The sequence below is a fragment of the Dendrobates tinctorius genome, unplaced genomic scaffold (genome assembly GCF_039654945.1).
Source record: "Dendrobates tinctorius isolate UK_male_01 unplaced genomic scaffold, ASM3965494v1 ptg000424l, whole genome shotgun sequence".
Taxonomy (NCBI): Eukaryota; Metazoa; Chordata; class Amphibia; order Anura; family Dendrobatidae; genus Dendrobates; species Dendrobates tinctorius.
In genome coordinates this window covers 113,605-128,857 of record NW_027362088.1, presented here as the reverse complement: position 1 = coordinate 128,857, position 15,253 = coordinate 113,605, and the positions used below count along the sequence as shown (strand labels likewise).

Here is a 15,253-nt window from a genome sequence, read left to right as displayed (position 1 = left end):
CAAGATGGAGGAATTGGAGTTAATGTTGTTGGAACATAATTCTGCCATGGTGGGGATATCTGAGACATGGCCGGACGAGAGCCGTGACCGGGGGATAATTTACAGGGCTATAGTCTGTTCAGAAATGACCGAACAAATAAGCGAGGGGGAGGCGTGTGTCTATATGTAAAATCATCCTTAAAACCCATCCTGCGTGATAATACATATGAATCTAATGAGAATGTAGAGTCCCTGTGGGTGGAGATAAGGGGAGGGGGGAAAAATAATAAATTACTGATAGGGGTTTGTTATAAGTCTCCAAAAATAATGGAAGCTACAGAGAATATCCTCATAAAGCAAAGAGATGAAGCAGCGACTCAAGGAGAAGTCATTATTATGGGGGACTTCAGCTACCCCGAAATACATTGGGGAACCGAAACCTGCAGCTCCAGCAAAGGTAATAGGTGTCTGACAACTATGAGAGACATTCACCTTTCACAACTGGTTCAGGACCCAACAAGAGGGGGCACTGCTAGACCTAATATTACCCCACAGGCCGGACCGCAGATCAAATGTAAGGGTTGGGGGTCACTGGGGGGATAGCGGTCACAAAATAATAAGTGTTCAGGTGTCCTGTAATAAGATGTGTAGTAGAGGGGTTACAAGGACACGAAACTTCAGGAAGGCAAATTCCCAACGGATGAGAGATGATCTTGGTGCAATTAACTGGGACGATATCCTGAGACATAAAAATACACAAAGAAAATGGGAGACGTTTATTCTCCTCCTGAATAGGAGCTGTGCACAATATATACCGTATGGGAATAAACATGTGAGAAATAGGAGGAAACCACTATGGCTAAATAGAGCTGTAAGGGGCGCAATAAGGGACAGAAAGAAAGCAGAGAATTACAGCAAGTAGGGAGTGATGAGGCATTAACTACAGAAGATTCCATACATTCTGTAATCCTAGCCTGCATACCCAATGTTAAAGATGGGGTACGCAGGACACATGCCAACGTAGGCGGAGCTGAAGGTGCAGCAGTGGGCGGGGCTTAACTGAGGAACTACGCAGCCCTCCGCCGCACGCTAGTGTGAAACCAGCCTTAACCCCTTCACCCCCAAGGGTGGTTTGCACGTTAATAACCGGGCCAATTTTTGCAATTCTGACCCCCGTCCCTTTATGAGGTTATAGCTCTGGAGCTTCCATGGATCCCGGTGATTCTGACATTGTTTTCTCGTGACATATTGTACTTCATGTTAGTGGGAACATTTCATTCATATAACTTGCGTTTATTTGTGAAAAAAATGGATATTTGGTGAAAATTTTGAATTTTTATGCCCTTAAATCACAGAGATACGGCACACAAAAAACTTGATAAATAACATTTCCCACATGTTTACTTTCCATCAGCACAATTTGGGAACCAACATTTTTTTTGTTAGGAAGTTATAAGGGTTAAAAGTTGACCGGCGATTTCTCATTTTTACACCATTTTATTTTTAGGGACCACATCACATTTGAAGCCACTTTGAGGGGTCTATATGATAGAAAATACCCAAAAGTGACACCATTCTAAAAACTGCACCCCTCAAGGTGCTCAAAACCACATTCAAGAAGTTTATTAACCCTTTAGGTGCTTCACAGGAATTTTTTAATGTTAAAAAAAACAAAAAAAATGAACATTTAACCCTTTTCACAAAAAAATTCCTTCAGATCCTAATTTTTTGTATTTTCCCAAGGGTAACAGGAGAAATTGGACTGCAAAAGTTATTGTGCAATTTGTCCTGAGTACGCTGATACCTGATATGTGGGTGTAAACCACTGTTTGGGCGCATGGCAGAGCTCGGGAGGGAAGGAGCGCCGTTTGAGTTTTCAATGAAAAATTGGCTGGAATTGAGATCGGACGCCATGTCACGTTTGGAGAGCTCCTTGTAGATTGTGAGCCCTCGCGGGCAGGGTCCTCTCTCCTCCTGTACTAGTTATGACTTGTATTGTTTAACATCATTGTACTTGTTTTTACGTATACCCCTCCTTACACGTAAAGCGCCATGGAATAAATGGCGCTATAACAATAAATAATAATAATGTGCCTAACAGTGCAAACCCCCCACAAGTGACACTATTTTGGAAACTAGACCCTCTGAGAAACTTATCTAGATGTGTGGTGAGCACTTTGAATCCCCTGGTGTTTCACAGACATTTATAACATAGAGCCGTAAAAATAAAAAATCTTTTTTTTTTTTCCACAAAAATTATCTTTTCGCCCCCAATTTTTACTTTCACAAGGGTAACAAGAGAAATTTGACCCCAAAAGTTGTTTTGCAATTTGTCCCGAGTATGCTGATACCTCATATGTGGGTGTAAAACACTGGGCGCATGGCAGAGCTCAGAAGTGAAGGAGCGCTGTTTGACTTTTTCAACGCAAAATTGACTGGAATTGAAATCAGACGCTATGTTGCGTTTGGAGAGTCCCTGATGTGCCCAAACAGTGGAAACCCCCAATTATAACTCCAACCCGAACCCTAACTTTAGCCCAACTATAAAGGTGCTGTCACACTAAGCGATGCACCAGTGATCCCGACCAGCGATACGATGCGGTCAGGATCGCTGGTGCATCGCTAAGTGGTCGCTAGTGAGCTGCCACACAGGCAGATCTCACCAGCGACATAGCAGGGGTCGCTACTTACCTGTCACACTAGGCGATCCTGACGTCCTCCCGCCCGCGTCCACGTGTCGCTCGTCGGCGCCACAGGAAGCCCAGCAGGAAGCCGCCGCCGAGAAATGGACCAGGACGATCTCGCGCGATCAGCGATGAGCAGCGGGGGAGCGGTCGGAGGTTAGTATCAGACATAGCGACATCACTAGCAATATCGCTGCTACGTCACAAAATCCAGTGACGTTATAGCGATATCGTTTAGTGTGACGGGGCCTTTAACCCTAAAGGGAGAATGGAAATACTTTTATTTTATTATTTTTCCCTAACTGAGGGGGTGATAGAAGGGGTTTGATTTACTATTTTTTTTGTGATAGGCAGCATCGTACTGGAGCACCTTGGGCCCACCAGAGAAAATCATTCTTGGGGCCCACTATGAAGCTACATAGAAATAAATACAAGACCACCAATTGTGCGGTAAAACGCACTAATATCCGGGTATAATATAAGGTAGTACATGTCAATTATATAGCAGGAGTTGGAGCAGCCCCCTCATATAGTATAATGCAGCCCCCCTCATAGAATATAATGCAGCCCCCTCATAGGGTATAATGCTGCCCCCTCATAGAATATAATGCACCCCCTCATAGAATATAATGCTGCTCCCTCATAGGGTATAATGCTGCCCCCCCTCATAGGGTATAATGCTGCTCCCTCATAGAATATAATGCAGCCCCCCTCATAGGGTATAATGCTGCCCCCCCTCATAGGGTATAATGCTTCACCCCCTCATAGAATATAATGCAGCCCCCCTCATAGAATATAATGCTGCCCCCCCTCATAGGGTATAACGCTGCCCCCCCTCATAGGGTATAACGCTGCCCCCCCTCATAGGGTATAACGCTGCCCCCCCTCATAGGGTATAACGCTGCCCCCCTCATAGGGTATAATGCTGCTCCCTCATAGGGTATAATGCTGCCCCCCCTCATAGGGTATAATGCTCCCCCCCCCCATAGGGTATAATGCTTCCCCCCCTCATAGAATATAATGCAGCCCCCCTCATAGAATATAATGCTGCCCCCCCTCATAGGGTATAACGCTGCCCCCCCTCATAGGGTATAATGTATAGAATGGTAGAGTTGGAAGGGACCTCCTGGGCCATCTGGTCCAACCCCCTGCTCAAAGCAGGATTCGCTAAATCATCCCAGTCAGATGTCTGTCCAGCCTCTGTTTGAAGACTTCCATTGAAGGAGAACTCACCACTCCTCGTGGCAGCCTGTTCCACTCATTGATCACTCTGTCAAAAAGTTTTTTCTAATATCTAATGTGTCTCCTCCCATTCAGTTTCATCCCATTGCTTCTAGTCTTTCCTTGTGCAAATGAGAATAAAGTTGATCCTTCTACAATGTGACAGCCCTTTAGATATTTGTAGACAGCTATTAAGTCTCCTCTCAGTCTTCTCTTTTGCAAACTAAACATTCCCAAATCCTGCAACCTTTCCTCATAAGACAGGGTTTGCAGACCGGTCACCATTCTGGTCGCTCTTTTCTGAACTTGCTCCAGTTTGTTGATGTCTTTTTTAAAATGTGGTGCCCAAAACTGGACACAATATTCCAGATGAGGTCTGACCAAAGAGGAGTAGAGGGCAATAATGACTTCACGTGATCTAGACTGTATGCTTCTGTTAATACATCCTAGAATTGCATTTGCCTTTTTGCTGCTGCATCACACTGTTGACTCATATTCAGTCTGTGATCTATTAGTATACCCAAGTCTTTTTCACATGTGCTGCCCTATTCCTCCCATTCTATATTTGCTTTTTTCATTTTTATTGCCCAGATGTAGTACTTTGCATTTTTCCCTGTTAAAAACCATTCTGTTAGTTGCTGCCCACTTCTCCAGTTTATTTATATCTTTTTGAATCCTCTCTCTCTTCTCTAGTATTAGCTATCCCTCCTAGCTTTGTGTCATCAGCAAATTTAATCAGTTTACCTTCAATTCCTTCATCTAAATCGTTGATAAAGATGTTGAACAATACAGGGCCCAGGACAGAGCCCTGTGATACCCCACTTGAGACATTCTTCCAACTGGCTGTGCAGCCATTTACGACCTTATAGGGTATAATGCTATAGCTAGGCAGATAGAGAGAGAGCTAGACAGAGAGCTAGACAGATAGCGATAGAGATATAAAAAACAAACAAACCACAATACTCACCTCTCCTCCTCGCTCCCATGCTAATTCTGGCAGCGGCTCTGCTTCAGTGTCAGGAGCTGCCCCCGTCTGCCAGACACATAGCGGGTGCGCGATGAAGAGACGTCATCGCGCACCGGCTGTGAGTCAGAAGCAGAGGGGAATGATGGGAGAGAGAGCGTCTAAAAATCACTAAGATTGACAAATCCCCGGGCCCGGATGGGAAACACCCCCGAGTACTGCAGGAATTAAGCACAGTCATAGATAGACCATTGTTCTTAATCTTTAAAGATTCCATAATAACAGGGTCTGTACCACAGGACTGGCGTATAGCAAATGTGGCGCCAATATTCAAAAAGGGGACAAAAACTGAACTTGGAAATTATAGGCCAGTAAGTTTAACTTCAACTGTGGGTAAAATCCTGGAGAGTTTTCTAAGCGATACCATACTGGAGTATCTGGAGAAGAATAACCTCATGACCCAATATCAACATGGGTTTACAAGGGACCGTTCCTGTCAGACTAATCTGATAAGCTTTTATGAAGAGGTAAGTTCTGGTCTGGACCAAGGGAATGCAGTGGACGTGGTGTACATGGACTGTTCAAAAGCTTTTGATACGGTGCCACACAAAAGGTTGATACATAAAATGAGAACAATGGGGATAGGGGAAAATATGTGTAGGTGGGTTAAGAGCTGGCCCAGGGATAGGAAACAAAGGGTGGTTATTAATGGAGCACACTCGGACTGGGTCACGGTTAGCAGTGGGGTACCACAGGGGTCAGTACTGGGTACCGCAGGGGTTGGTATTGGGCACCGCAGGGGTCAGTATTGGGCACTGCAGGGGTCACTATTGGGCCCGCTTCTTTTTAACATATTTATTAATGACCTTGTAGGGGGCATAGAGAGTAGAATTTCCATATTTGCAGATGACACTAAACTCTGCAGGGTAATCAATACAGAGGAGGACAATTTTATATTACAGGAGGATTTATGTAAAGTAGAAGCTTGGGCTGCTAAATGGCAAATTAGCTTTAATGGGGATAAATGTAAGGTCATGCACTTGGGTAGAACGAACAAGATGTATAATTACCGTATATACTGGTGTATAAGCCGAGATTTTCAGCCCATTTGTTTGGGCTGAAAGTCCCTCTCTCGGCTTATATGCGAGTCATATACCGGGGGTGAGCGGGGGTGTCACAGATCATACTTGCCTCTCCTGGCACTTCTCTGCAGCCTCTGCTTCTTCCTCTGCCGTCTGCATTCAGCGGTCACGTGGTACCGCTTATTAAACTCATGAATATGCGCATATTTAATGAGCGCTACCACGTGACCATCTGAATGCAGGAAGCAGACGGCAGAGGAGAAGCAGGGGCTGCAGAGAAGTGCCAGGAGAGGTATGACGGGGCAGAGTAATATTCACCTGTCCCCGTTCCAAGCCCTGCACCGCTGTGTCTCTGGGTCCTCCTGCTTTGACGGCAGAGGGCGTGATGACGTAGTCAGTGTGCGCCCTCTGCCATCACTGCGCGCCCTCTGCCGTCACTGCAGAGAGCCGGGAGACAGAGCGGTGGATGGCAATGGAACAGGGACAGGTAAATATCGCCGGTGCCGGGGGCACAGGACACCGGCACCTGCCCCCCAGCGACGGAGAGCCGAGTATGTCATTTTTTTTTCTATTGCAGCAGCAGCATATGGGGGGCATTTATGGGGCAGCATTAACCCTTGTGCAGCAGCATATTATGGGGGGTATTTATGGAGCATCTTCTTGGACCACCATTTAACCCTAGGCTTATACGTGAGTCAATATGTTTTCCCAGTTTTTTGTGGCAAAATTAGGGGGTCGGCTTATACACGAATATATACGGTATGTGCTTGATTGTAAAACACTGGACAAAACTGTCACTGACAAAGACCTGGGTGTATGGGTGGACGACAAACTCACATTTTAGTGGCCAGTGTCAGGCAGCTGCTGCAAAGGCAAATAAAATAATGGGATGCATTAAAAGAGGCATAGATGCTCACAAGGAGAACATAATGTTACCTCTATATAAGTCACTAGTGCGACCACACTTAGAATACTGTGTACAGTTCTGGTCTCCGGTGTATAAGAAAGACATAGCTGAACTGGAGCGGGTGCAGAGAAGAGCGACCAAGGTTATTAGGGAACTAGGGGGTCTGCAATACCAAGACAGGTTATTACACTTGGGGTTATTTAGTTTGGAGAATCGAAGGCTTAGGGGTGATCTTATTACAATGTATAAATATATGCGGGGACAATACAAAGACCTTTCTAATGATCTTTTTACTCTTAGACCTGTGACGGGGACAAGGGGGCATCCTCTACGTCTGGAGGAAAGAAGGTTTAAGCATACTCACAGACGCGGATTCTTTACTGTAAGAGCAGTGAGACTATGGAACTCTCTGCCATATGATGTTGTAATGAGTGATTCCCTACTAACATGTAAGAAGGGACTGGATGCCTTTCTTGGAAAGTATAATATTACAGGGTATATACACTAGTCTCCTTAATATTGCGTTGATCCAGGGAGCTAGTCTGATTGCCGTATGTGGAGTCGGGAAGGAATTTTTTTCCCCAATGTGAAGCTTACTGTTTGCCACATGGGTTTTTTTTGCCTTCCTCTGGATCAACATGTTAGGGCAAGTTAGGACAGGATATGGGGTGAACTAGATGGACTTAAAGTCTCCTTCAGCCTTAATAACTATGTTGTTATGTTACTAGGACTCCTGCATCTGAAATTGTTTTTTTTTGGTGCAGCAATATTCTGCCACAAAATACAAGACGTTTGGAGCTCACCCGCACTGGGCGCCAACGCTCCCAATGAACACTTGCTGTAAAGGACCCTGCCACCACGGTGTAAATGCCCATGATGTGCCAGTTATATAGAGTGGCATGGGCCTGATCAATAAACCCTAAGTACAAACATGCCTAAGGCCAAGGTAGCAGAAATGGTAATCGCCCAATCCTCTGTCACTGAGCCATCGTCCCTCCTTACCCTCCGTATTCTTCTCATGTCTCCATACAGGTGATGAGACCTATCAGGATATATTTCGGGATTTCTCCCTGATGGCGTCTGATGCTCCAGAGAAGTTATCGCGGCGTAGCTGTGACGCCAGACTGAGCACGCTCTGACCGAGGTCTGGTCCGCCGGAGAGCAATGAGCGTCAGGCATTTTACTAATAAATAGACATTTTATTGAGGCCATGATAGAGCCGCCATGCTGCAGGAGAGCGGCGGTGATGTCGCTGGGGACGAGCACTGACATTCCAGCAGTGTCCGGTCGGCCTCCTGATGATACCTGTCCTCATGTCTGCTGTTGGCTGTGTCCTGTTCCTTCCTTCTGTGGTGGCCAAGGCTCCGAGGACACGTCTGCCCCTGCTTGGTAGTCTCTGCCTCAGGACTATCCGACGGCAGATGCTCTACTCGGCACTCACAGTAGCCATTAGCCAGAGCTGCACCATCTGTAACTGGTGGGTCGCCATTCATAGTCCTGGAGGTCCTCTGTGCCTGGCTACAAATACTTCTGCAACGGATTTCAGGCAGAGTGAGGATGATGATAGCTCCAAGAAGCAAGAAGGCGCCAGAGAGAAGGAAAGACATGGAGAAGTCTCCAGTCCGATCACACAGCCAACCTGTAAAACATAAGCACTTCCATTATTCCGTAACGTGAAAAGAGCAGTGACCTCACGGACTCTACTGCGGCCACATCTCCAGCCCCCTCAGCTACAGTGGGGAATACAAGTATCTGATCCGCCGCCGATATTGCTGGTTTTCCCGTCTACAAAGAATGGAGAGGTCTGTAATTTTTATCGTAGGTACGCTTCACCTGTGAGACAAAATCCAGAAAATCACATTGCTGGATTGTTACATAATTTGCGTTTTGTTGCATGAAATAAGTATTTGGTCATCCAGCAAGAATTCTGCTCTCACAGACCTGATAGTTTTCTGTAAGAAGCCTCCTACTCTGCACTCATTACCTGTATTAATTGCACCTGATTGAGTGCGTAGACAGATGTCTTTTACGTGTACAGGTAACAAGGTCGATCACACTCACTCCAACCTCTCCACCATTGCCAAGACCAAAGAGCTGTCTGGGGACACCAGGGATAAAATTGTAGAGCTGCACAAGGTTATGATGGGCTACAGGACAATAGGTATGCAGCTTGGTGAGAAGGCAACAACTGTTGGCAAAATTATTAGAAAATGGAAGAAACACAAGATGGCTGTCATTCTTCCTCAGTCTGGTCCTCCATGCAAGATCTCGCCTCATGGGGTAAGGATGATCTGAGAAAGGTCAGGAATCAGCCCAGAACTACATAGGAGGACCTGGTCAATGACCTGAAGAAAGGTGGGACCACAGTCAAACATTACCATTAGTAACAATCAATGCCGACATGGATTAAAATTCTGCAGGGCACACAAGTTCCCCTTGCAGGACCCCAAGAACACCGTCCCAACCGTGAAGCATCTTGGGGGAAACATCGTAGTTTGAGGGTGCTTTTCTGCAAAGGGTACAAGATGACTGCACCGTATTAAAGGGAAGATGGATGGGTTCATGTATCGCAGGATTTTGGCCAACAACCTCTTTCCCTTAGTAAGAGAATTGAAGATGGGTCATGGCTGGGTCTTCCAGCATGACAATGAGCCAAAACACACAGCCGGGGCAACTGAGTAGCTCTATAAGAAGCATTTCAAGGTTCTGGAGTGGCCTAGCCAGTCTCCAGACCTGAACCCAATAGAAAATCTTTGGACGAAGCTGAAACTCAATGTTGCCCAGCGACAGCCTTGAAACCTGAAAGATCTGGAGAAGATCTGTATGGAGGAGGGGGTCAAAATCCCTGCTGCTGTGTGTGCAAACTTGGTCAATAACTACAGGAAATGTCTGTCCTCTGTGATTGCATACAAAGGATTCTGGGCCAAATATTAAGTTCTGTTTTCCAATTCTATCAAATACTATTACAGACCTCTCCATTTTTTGTAGGTGGGAAAACGTCCAAAATCGTCAGCATAACCAATAATTATTTTCCCCACTGTACATAAAGACTGGATTTTTAGGACTGTCATTCTTATGTGGGACCTTTGTTCTCTGTAGTTTGAGACCCTCAGGACACATCTATGCACGCCCTCATGGGAAGAAAGGTCATACGTAAGAAGGGAAGCCCATGTGTCCCCAAATATGAGCTTTCTACTCTAGTTCTAACAACCTTGTGAAAGTGTCTGTCCTCCAGACATGGAATCACCGACCTCCCTAATGTATTTCTCCTCCGGTCAGCCTTGATGACCTATCTGCTCTTCCATCTGCCTCCTCAATCTCTCTGTCTTTGGGTCACCGTTGCCAACCTCTCTGCCCTCCGCTTGACCTCAGTGACTTCCCTTCTACCTCTATGATGTCTTTGTCCTGCAGTCTGCCTCATTGACCTCACAGCCTTCTTGATGACCTTACTGACATCTCTGCTCTTAGTCCTCCAGTCAGCTTTGTCGACCTCCCTGGCCTCCCGAGGTACTGTGACTTCTCTGAAAAACGACGACCTTCCCCTCCTATCTACCTCCCTGACGTGTCGGTTCTCCCTTCAGCCCTGCTGGCCCTTCCAATGGCCTCAGCCATGTCCTTATCCTTCTGATGGTCTCATTGGTGTGTGGTGGCCTTTGTCTGAGCCAAGTAGCAGCAGATCTCACACAATCTATATACAGAGTTGGAGCCAATACATGTGGCTGTACAGAGCACATGATGCAACAGTATGCAATGAAAACCAAATAAAACCATGTGTATAACCAAGTAACAGGTTTTCTTTCATATCGCCAAAAGAAAAACAAAATAAAAATACATTTTCATAATAATGACGTTGTTATCAGACCGGTACAATATTCTACTGCACAATGGTGAAACTGGAATCCAGACCCTAATTCTCGGGTCCGTGACTGGGACTTCATTTCACATTAATTCTCTACAACTCTGGGTTCTAATCCCTTGTGATCTAGTAGATCACACGGGTGCTTATAAAATAACCAGCTGTGATCCAATATACATCTCTATGATGTATGGTAATTTCATTTACAATGTGATATTTTACCTTATAATTTATAATTAAGGTTCATTCACAGTCCCCCCTTCCCTACTATAAGATTGGTGGTGTTCACCTTGTGAATTCTGCCCTAGGAGCTCAGACCCGTTTTGGATAAAATCGGGAAAAGGTCTAAAATGATGGATTTTATATGGTTAAATCAAGGACAACATTGTAAGGATAGTGCAGGCATCAACATGTTCTTGGATTTATCCTCATCATTGGAGGATCCAAAGATCAGCAGGATCTTCTGTTGTACCATGTTAGGGCCCCCCCGATCCACAATCCAGGAACTTTCGCCCCGTTTTCATGGTTTATCACAAGAATTATCCAATTTGTGGACTTAATTGTTACAATCATTCCAATTCCTTGGGGTGCAAGTTCTCTTACTGGAATGGCTTCATTGTGTGCCCGGTGTAACATGCCAGATTAACCCCTCGCCCAGAATATACCCGGGGTTAAAGTGGCCTAGGCCAGATTATACCCCTCTGGGCCAAAATATACCCGGGGTTAAAGTGGCCTAGGCCAGATTATACCCCTCTGGGCCAGAATATACCCATGGTTAAAGTGGCCTAGGCCAGATTATACCCCTCTGGGCCAGAATATACCCATGGTTAAAGTGGCCTAGGCCAGATTATACCCCTCTGGGCCAGAATATACCCGGGGTTAAAGTGGCCTAGGCCAGATTATACCCCTCTGGGCCAGAATATACCCAGGGTTAAAGTGGCCTAGGCCAGATTATACCCCTCTGGGCCAGAATATACCCGGGGTTAAAGTGGCCTAGGCCAGATTATACCCCTCTGGGCCAGAATATACCCAGGGTTAAAGTGGCCTAGGCCAGATTATACCCCTCTGGGCCAGAATATACCCCGGGGATATTCTGGGTGGGGGGGGTTAATCTGGCCTGTTACACCGAGATGACTACTCTGGACATGAAGAATGATGCTACCTGACATTGGTCTAGAAAAAGTCGATGTAACAATGGGATGAGGATTCGCCTTCTCGTTTAAGGTCTAAAAATGAGAAATTGATGTGAAAGTTACGATGATTACTATTGAGATACTGACCAAATTCCGGAACAAATGGATTATCAATGTAATAGAGAGAACGTTCCTCCAAAAATGACTTTACCAGAATCGCTAATGAAGGGGAATACTTGGCACTCCCCGGCATTGTAGAAAAAATAGTGAGAAAATGTGACAAAAATAATAGACCACAAATCTGAGGAATAGGCACCGTACTGTAAGATGAAATTCCAGCGCGTTGATGGCAATGTCATGGGGAACTGAAGTAGTTGGTGAGACATCACACCTTACGCAGGAGACATCATCCCACCACATTGTCAGCAAATTGTTCCAAGACTTCGCCGGACTCTTCTAGAAAACCTGGGGCTTTCTGACATAACAGTTGGAGCAAGGAGACTCTACAGTCGCAGAGGTGGTTAGTGACTGATCCTATACCCAATGCATTGGGTCTCATTGGGGAGGGGAAACAGTAGAACAGGATGTTCCACTTTAAGATAACCTATTTGCGTTTTGGAAAGAACCCAGAGAGAATCCTTAATGAGATAATATCATTGTGTCTGTCACGATCCATTATTGGATCTGTGGCAGAGTCTGGATTCTCTTTTATGAACCTTTTTCCTTTCAGGCCCTCGGGGGTTAATGAGTTTTTGCCCCCGGTGGCCGCTGGTGTTACTACAACTGTAGTTGGTCGGCTGCTGGGTTTTTCCCCCTCTGGTGGCTGCTGGTGTTACTACAGTTTTAATTAGTCAGCAGGTAGTGACCCCCCTCCTTCCTATAAATGGTCTTTAGCTGCTATAGCCCCCTTTGATAATATTGGTCATTCTCTAAACAACCTTTCTAAGAGGAGCTATCTGGAGCAGTGCTGTTGCAGCTTATCTGGAGCCTTTGTGTTTCTGCTGGAAGCTGTGTTTGGGGGCCTTACTCTGCGGTCCGGGGCATGACTGCAGAGCAAACTAAGTGTTGTTTGTTTTTCCCTGTCTGTTATTTTCCCTGGTGTTTTACTACTACAGCGGTGAGGACCAGTGTCCGCACTTGCCAGTTCCCTAGTAAGGGATAGGTGTAGGGCAAGTGACGGACAGAGGTATCCTGGTCGGCGACAGGTTGAACCTGTATAGGGAACGTGAAGAGAGTTCAGGGCTTTTCCTTAGGAGAGTGCAGGAGGTGTCCACTTCCCCGCTCCCTATTATAGGGCCCACCGTTTAAATTGTTTCCACCCTTGTCTGTCTTGTGGTTTTGTGACCGACCGATCGTCGGGTCGCGTCACGCAGAGCCAGACATACCGTGACAGTGTCCTTTTGACATCGGCGGTGGGAGTTCTGGACAATCTCTTGTATGGAGTGGATTTGCGATCAAAGGTAATAGATACCCATGACCAATTCATGTCCGGCTATAGATGTCAGTGACAAATACAATTAGTCTAGTGTTCAAAATTAGGGACATGTATTTATTTAATAAATGATTATTTCAAGGAACAAAATGGTGTGGGATCCGCCTATAATTTATAGACAGCAACACTATACTAATTGTATTTGTCACTGACATGTGTGTATATATATACTGTATATATATCTCTATCTCTGTTTAGATATGTGTATATATATATAATATATACACATACACCATATATCTCTCTATATCATATTACGGAAAGATTGAACAAAAGCCGTTAATTCATTTGTTGGCTTCTGTAAAATCATTGCAGAAGCCGACAGGATATGAGACATATCCGCAAGATTTATATATGACCCTAAGTAATAATGTTACTAGTGTATGTGTAAAATATTGGAGCTGTAGGTAATAAATTAAAGAATTTTTCACGGAAAAAACTGGCGTGGGCTCCCACGCAATTTTCTCCGCCAGAGAGGGAAAGCCAGTGACTGGGGGCAGATATTAATAGCCTAGAGAGGGACCATGGTTATTGCCCCTCCCCCCGGCTACAAACAACTGCCCCCAGCCACCCCAGAAAAGGCCCTGTAGAGGGTAGCATATGGGGTAATGAGGGGTTAATGTCATCTTGCTAATGAAAGGTGACATTAAGCCTGGTTAATAGTGGAGAGGTGTCAATAAGAGGCCTATCCATTATTAATCCACTAGTCTGAAAGGGTTAAAAAAACCACACAGACATTAAGACTTTTAATGAAATAATTAAAGATGGAAAAAATGTGTGTTTATCTCCAAATCCAATCGAAGCCATCATTCTCCTGTAAAAAATCCAAAATAAAAAAAGCCACAATATCCCATACCTGTCCACCATACAGTAAAGTCCCACGCTGCAATCCACCTGAAGGTGTTAAATAGTTTACAACCAGGAGCGGTGCTAATGCGACCGGCCCAGCTGTAAACCCCGGAGGAATGACTGAGAAGCTGCCTGCGCAGCCTCCCCGCCTGACCGGAGATGAACTCATTAGCGTGGGAAAGTTTCTGAACATTTTCCCACGCTGTCAGTCCACCGCGGGTCAGGCAGGGAGTCTGCGCAGCCTCAGTGACTACCGCTGATGTCACGATATATATAATTTTTTTTTTTTGAGGATTATTTGTTTTTTAAACGTACAGTTTTGGTTTTTTTTTACAATGCGATTTTAACATGAGTTTTTACATAGAGAGAACTGTTGTATGTAAAAGCTTATGTTAACATGGCATTGCATATGGATTGCATACGCATGTCATTCGGATGTTCCGTGGAAGAAGAAGAAAAAAAAAAAAAAAAAAAAAAAAAAATCGCAAGGAAATTGCATGACACTCGTCCGTTTTTTTCCTCGCAAATGGGTATGAGCCCGAATGGTGGCTTCCTTGGGATGTTCTCCATTTGAAACTCCTGCAAACACATGAATGAAACTTGTACATTGAAGCTTAGACTCCGAAAATCATTGATGGGTAGAGAACAATCACTATTAGGGGAGTCTCACGACATCTCCACCTCGAGGTCAGGAGTGTCTCCTGATATCAGGAGATGCCTCTGACCCCGTGAGGCTTCTGGATATACAACCAGGGCACCTGCCACCCCAAAGGCCTTACTATGCGTAAAGAAATTAGGTTTCATTAGTAATTTTGCATTTTTCTTTCATGTCCCTTGGTTACACATTCTTTTTGCTTTATTGCATGCTCTTGCATCATGTGCTCTGTACAGCCGCATTTATTGACTCCAGTCCTGTATATAGATTTTGTGAGATCTGTTGTTACTTAAAGACCACCGGAACGCATTGCAAACGAGTTGCTCTCTATTTGTCATATGAAATGTACTTTTAATAAATTTTGAAATTTCAAAAAGGTGGAACTTACTTTTCTTTGCTAAAAATCAGTGATTTGTCAGTCAAAGACCAAG

The 15,253-nt window shown here is 45.1% G+C and overlaps 2 protein-coding genes across 2 annotated transcripts in view; one reads left to right on the top strand and one right to left on the bottom strand.

Moving 5' to 3' along the window:
* The window catches only part of ACAP1 (ArfGAP with coiled-coil, ankyrin repeat and PH domains 1), a 316,878-nt gene extending 301,680 nt beyond the window's left edge, over positions 1-15,198 (top strand). Inside the window, exon 22 of the mRNA XM_073564058.1 lies at positions 7,870-15,198. Within this exon, the coding sequence (XP_073420159.1) occupies positions 7,870-7,976 (107 nt within the window). The 3' untranslated portion in view covers positions 7,977-15,198. The remainder of the gene's footprint in view (positions 1-7,869) is intronic.
* The window catches only part of LOC141076766 (monocarboxylate transporter 13-like), a 115,355-nt gene continuing 108,117 nt past the window's right edge, over positions 8,016-15,253 (bottom strand). Inside the window, 3 exon segments of the mRNA XM_073564059.1 lie at positions 8,016-8,163; positions 8,165-8,237; positions 8,240-8,476. Of these exon segments, the coding sequence (XP_073420160.1) occupies positions 8,037-8,163; positions 8,165-8,237; positions 8,240-8,476 (437 nt within the window). The 3' untranslated portion in view covers positions 8,016-8,036.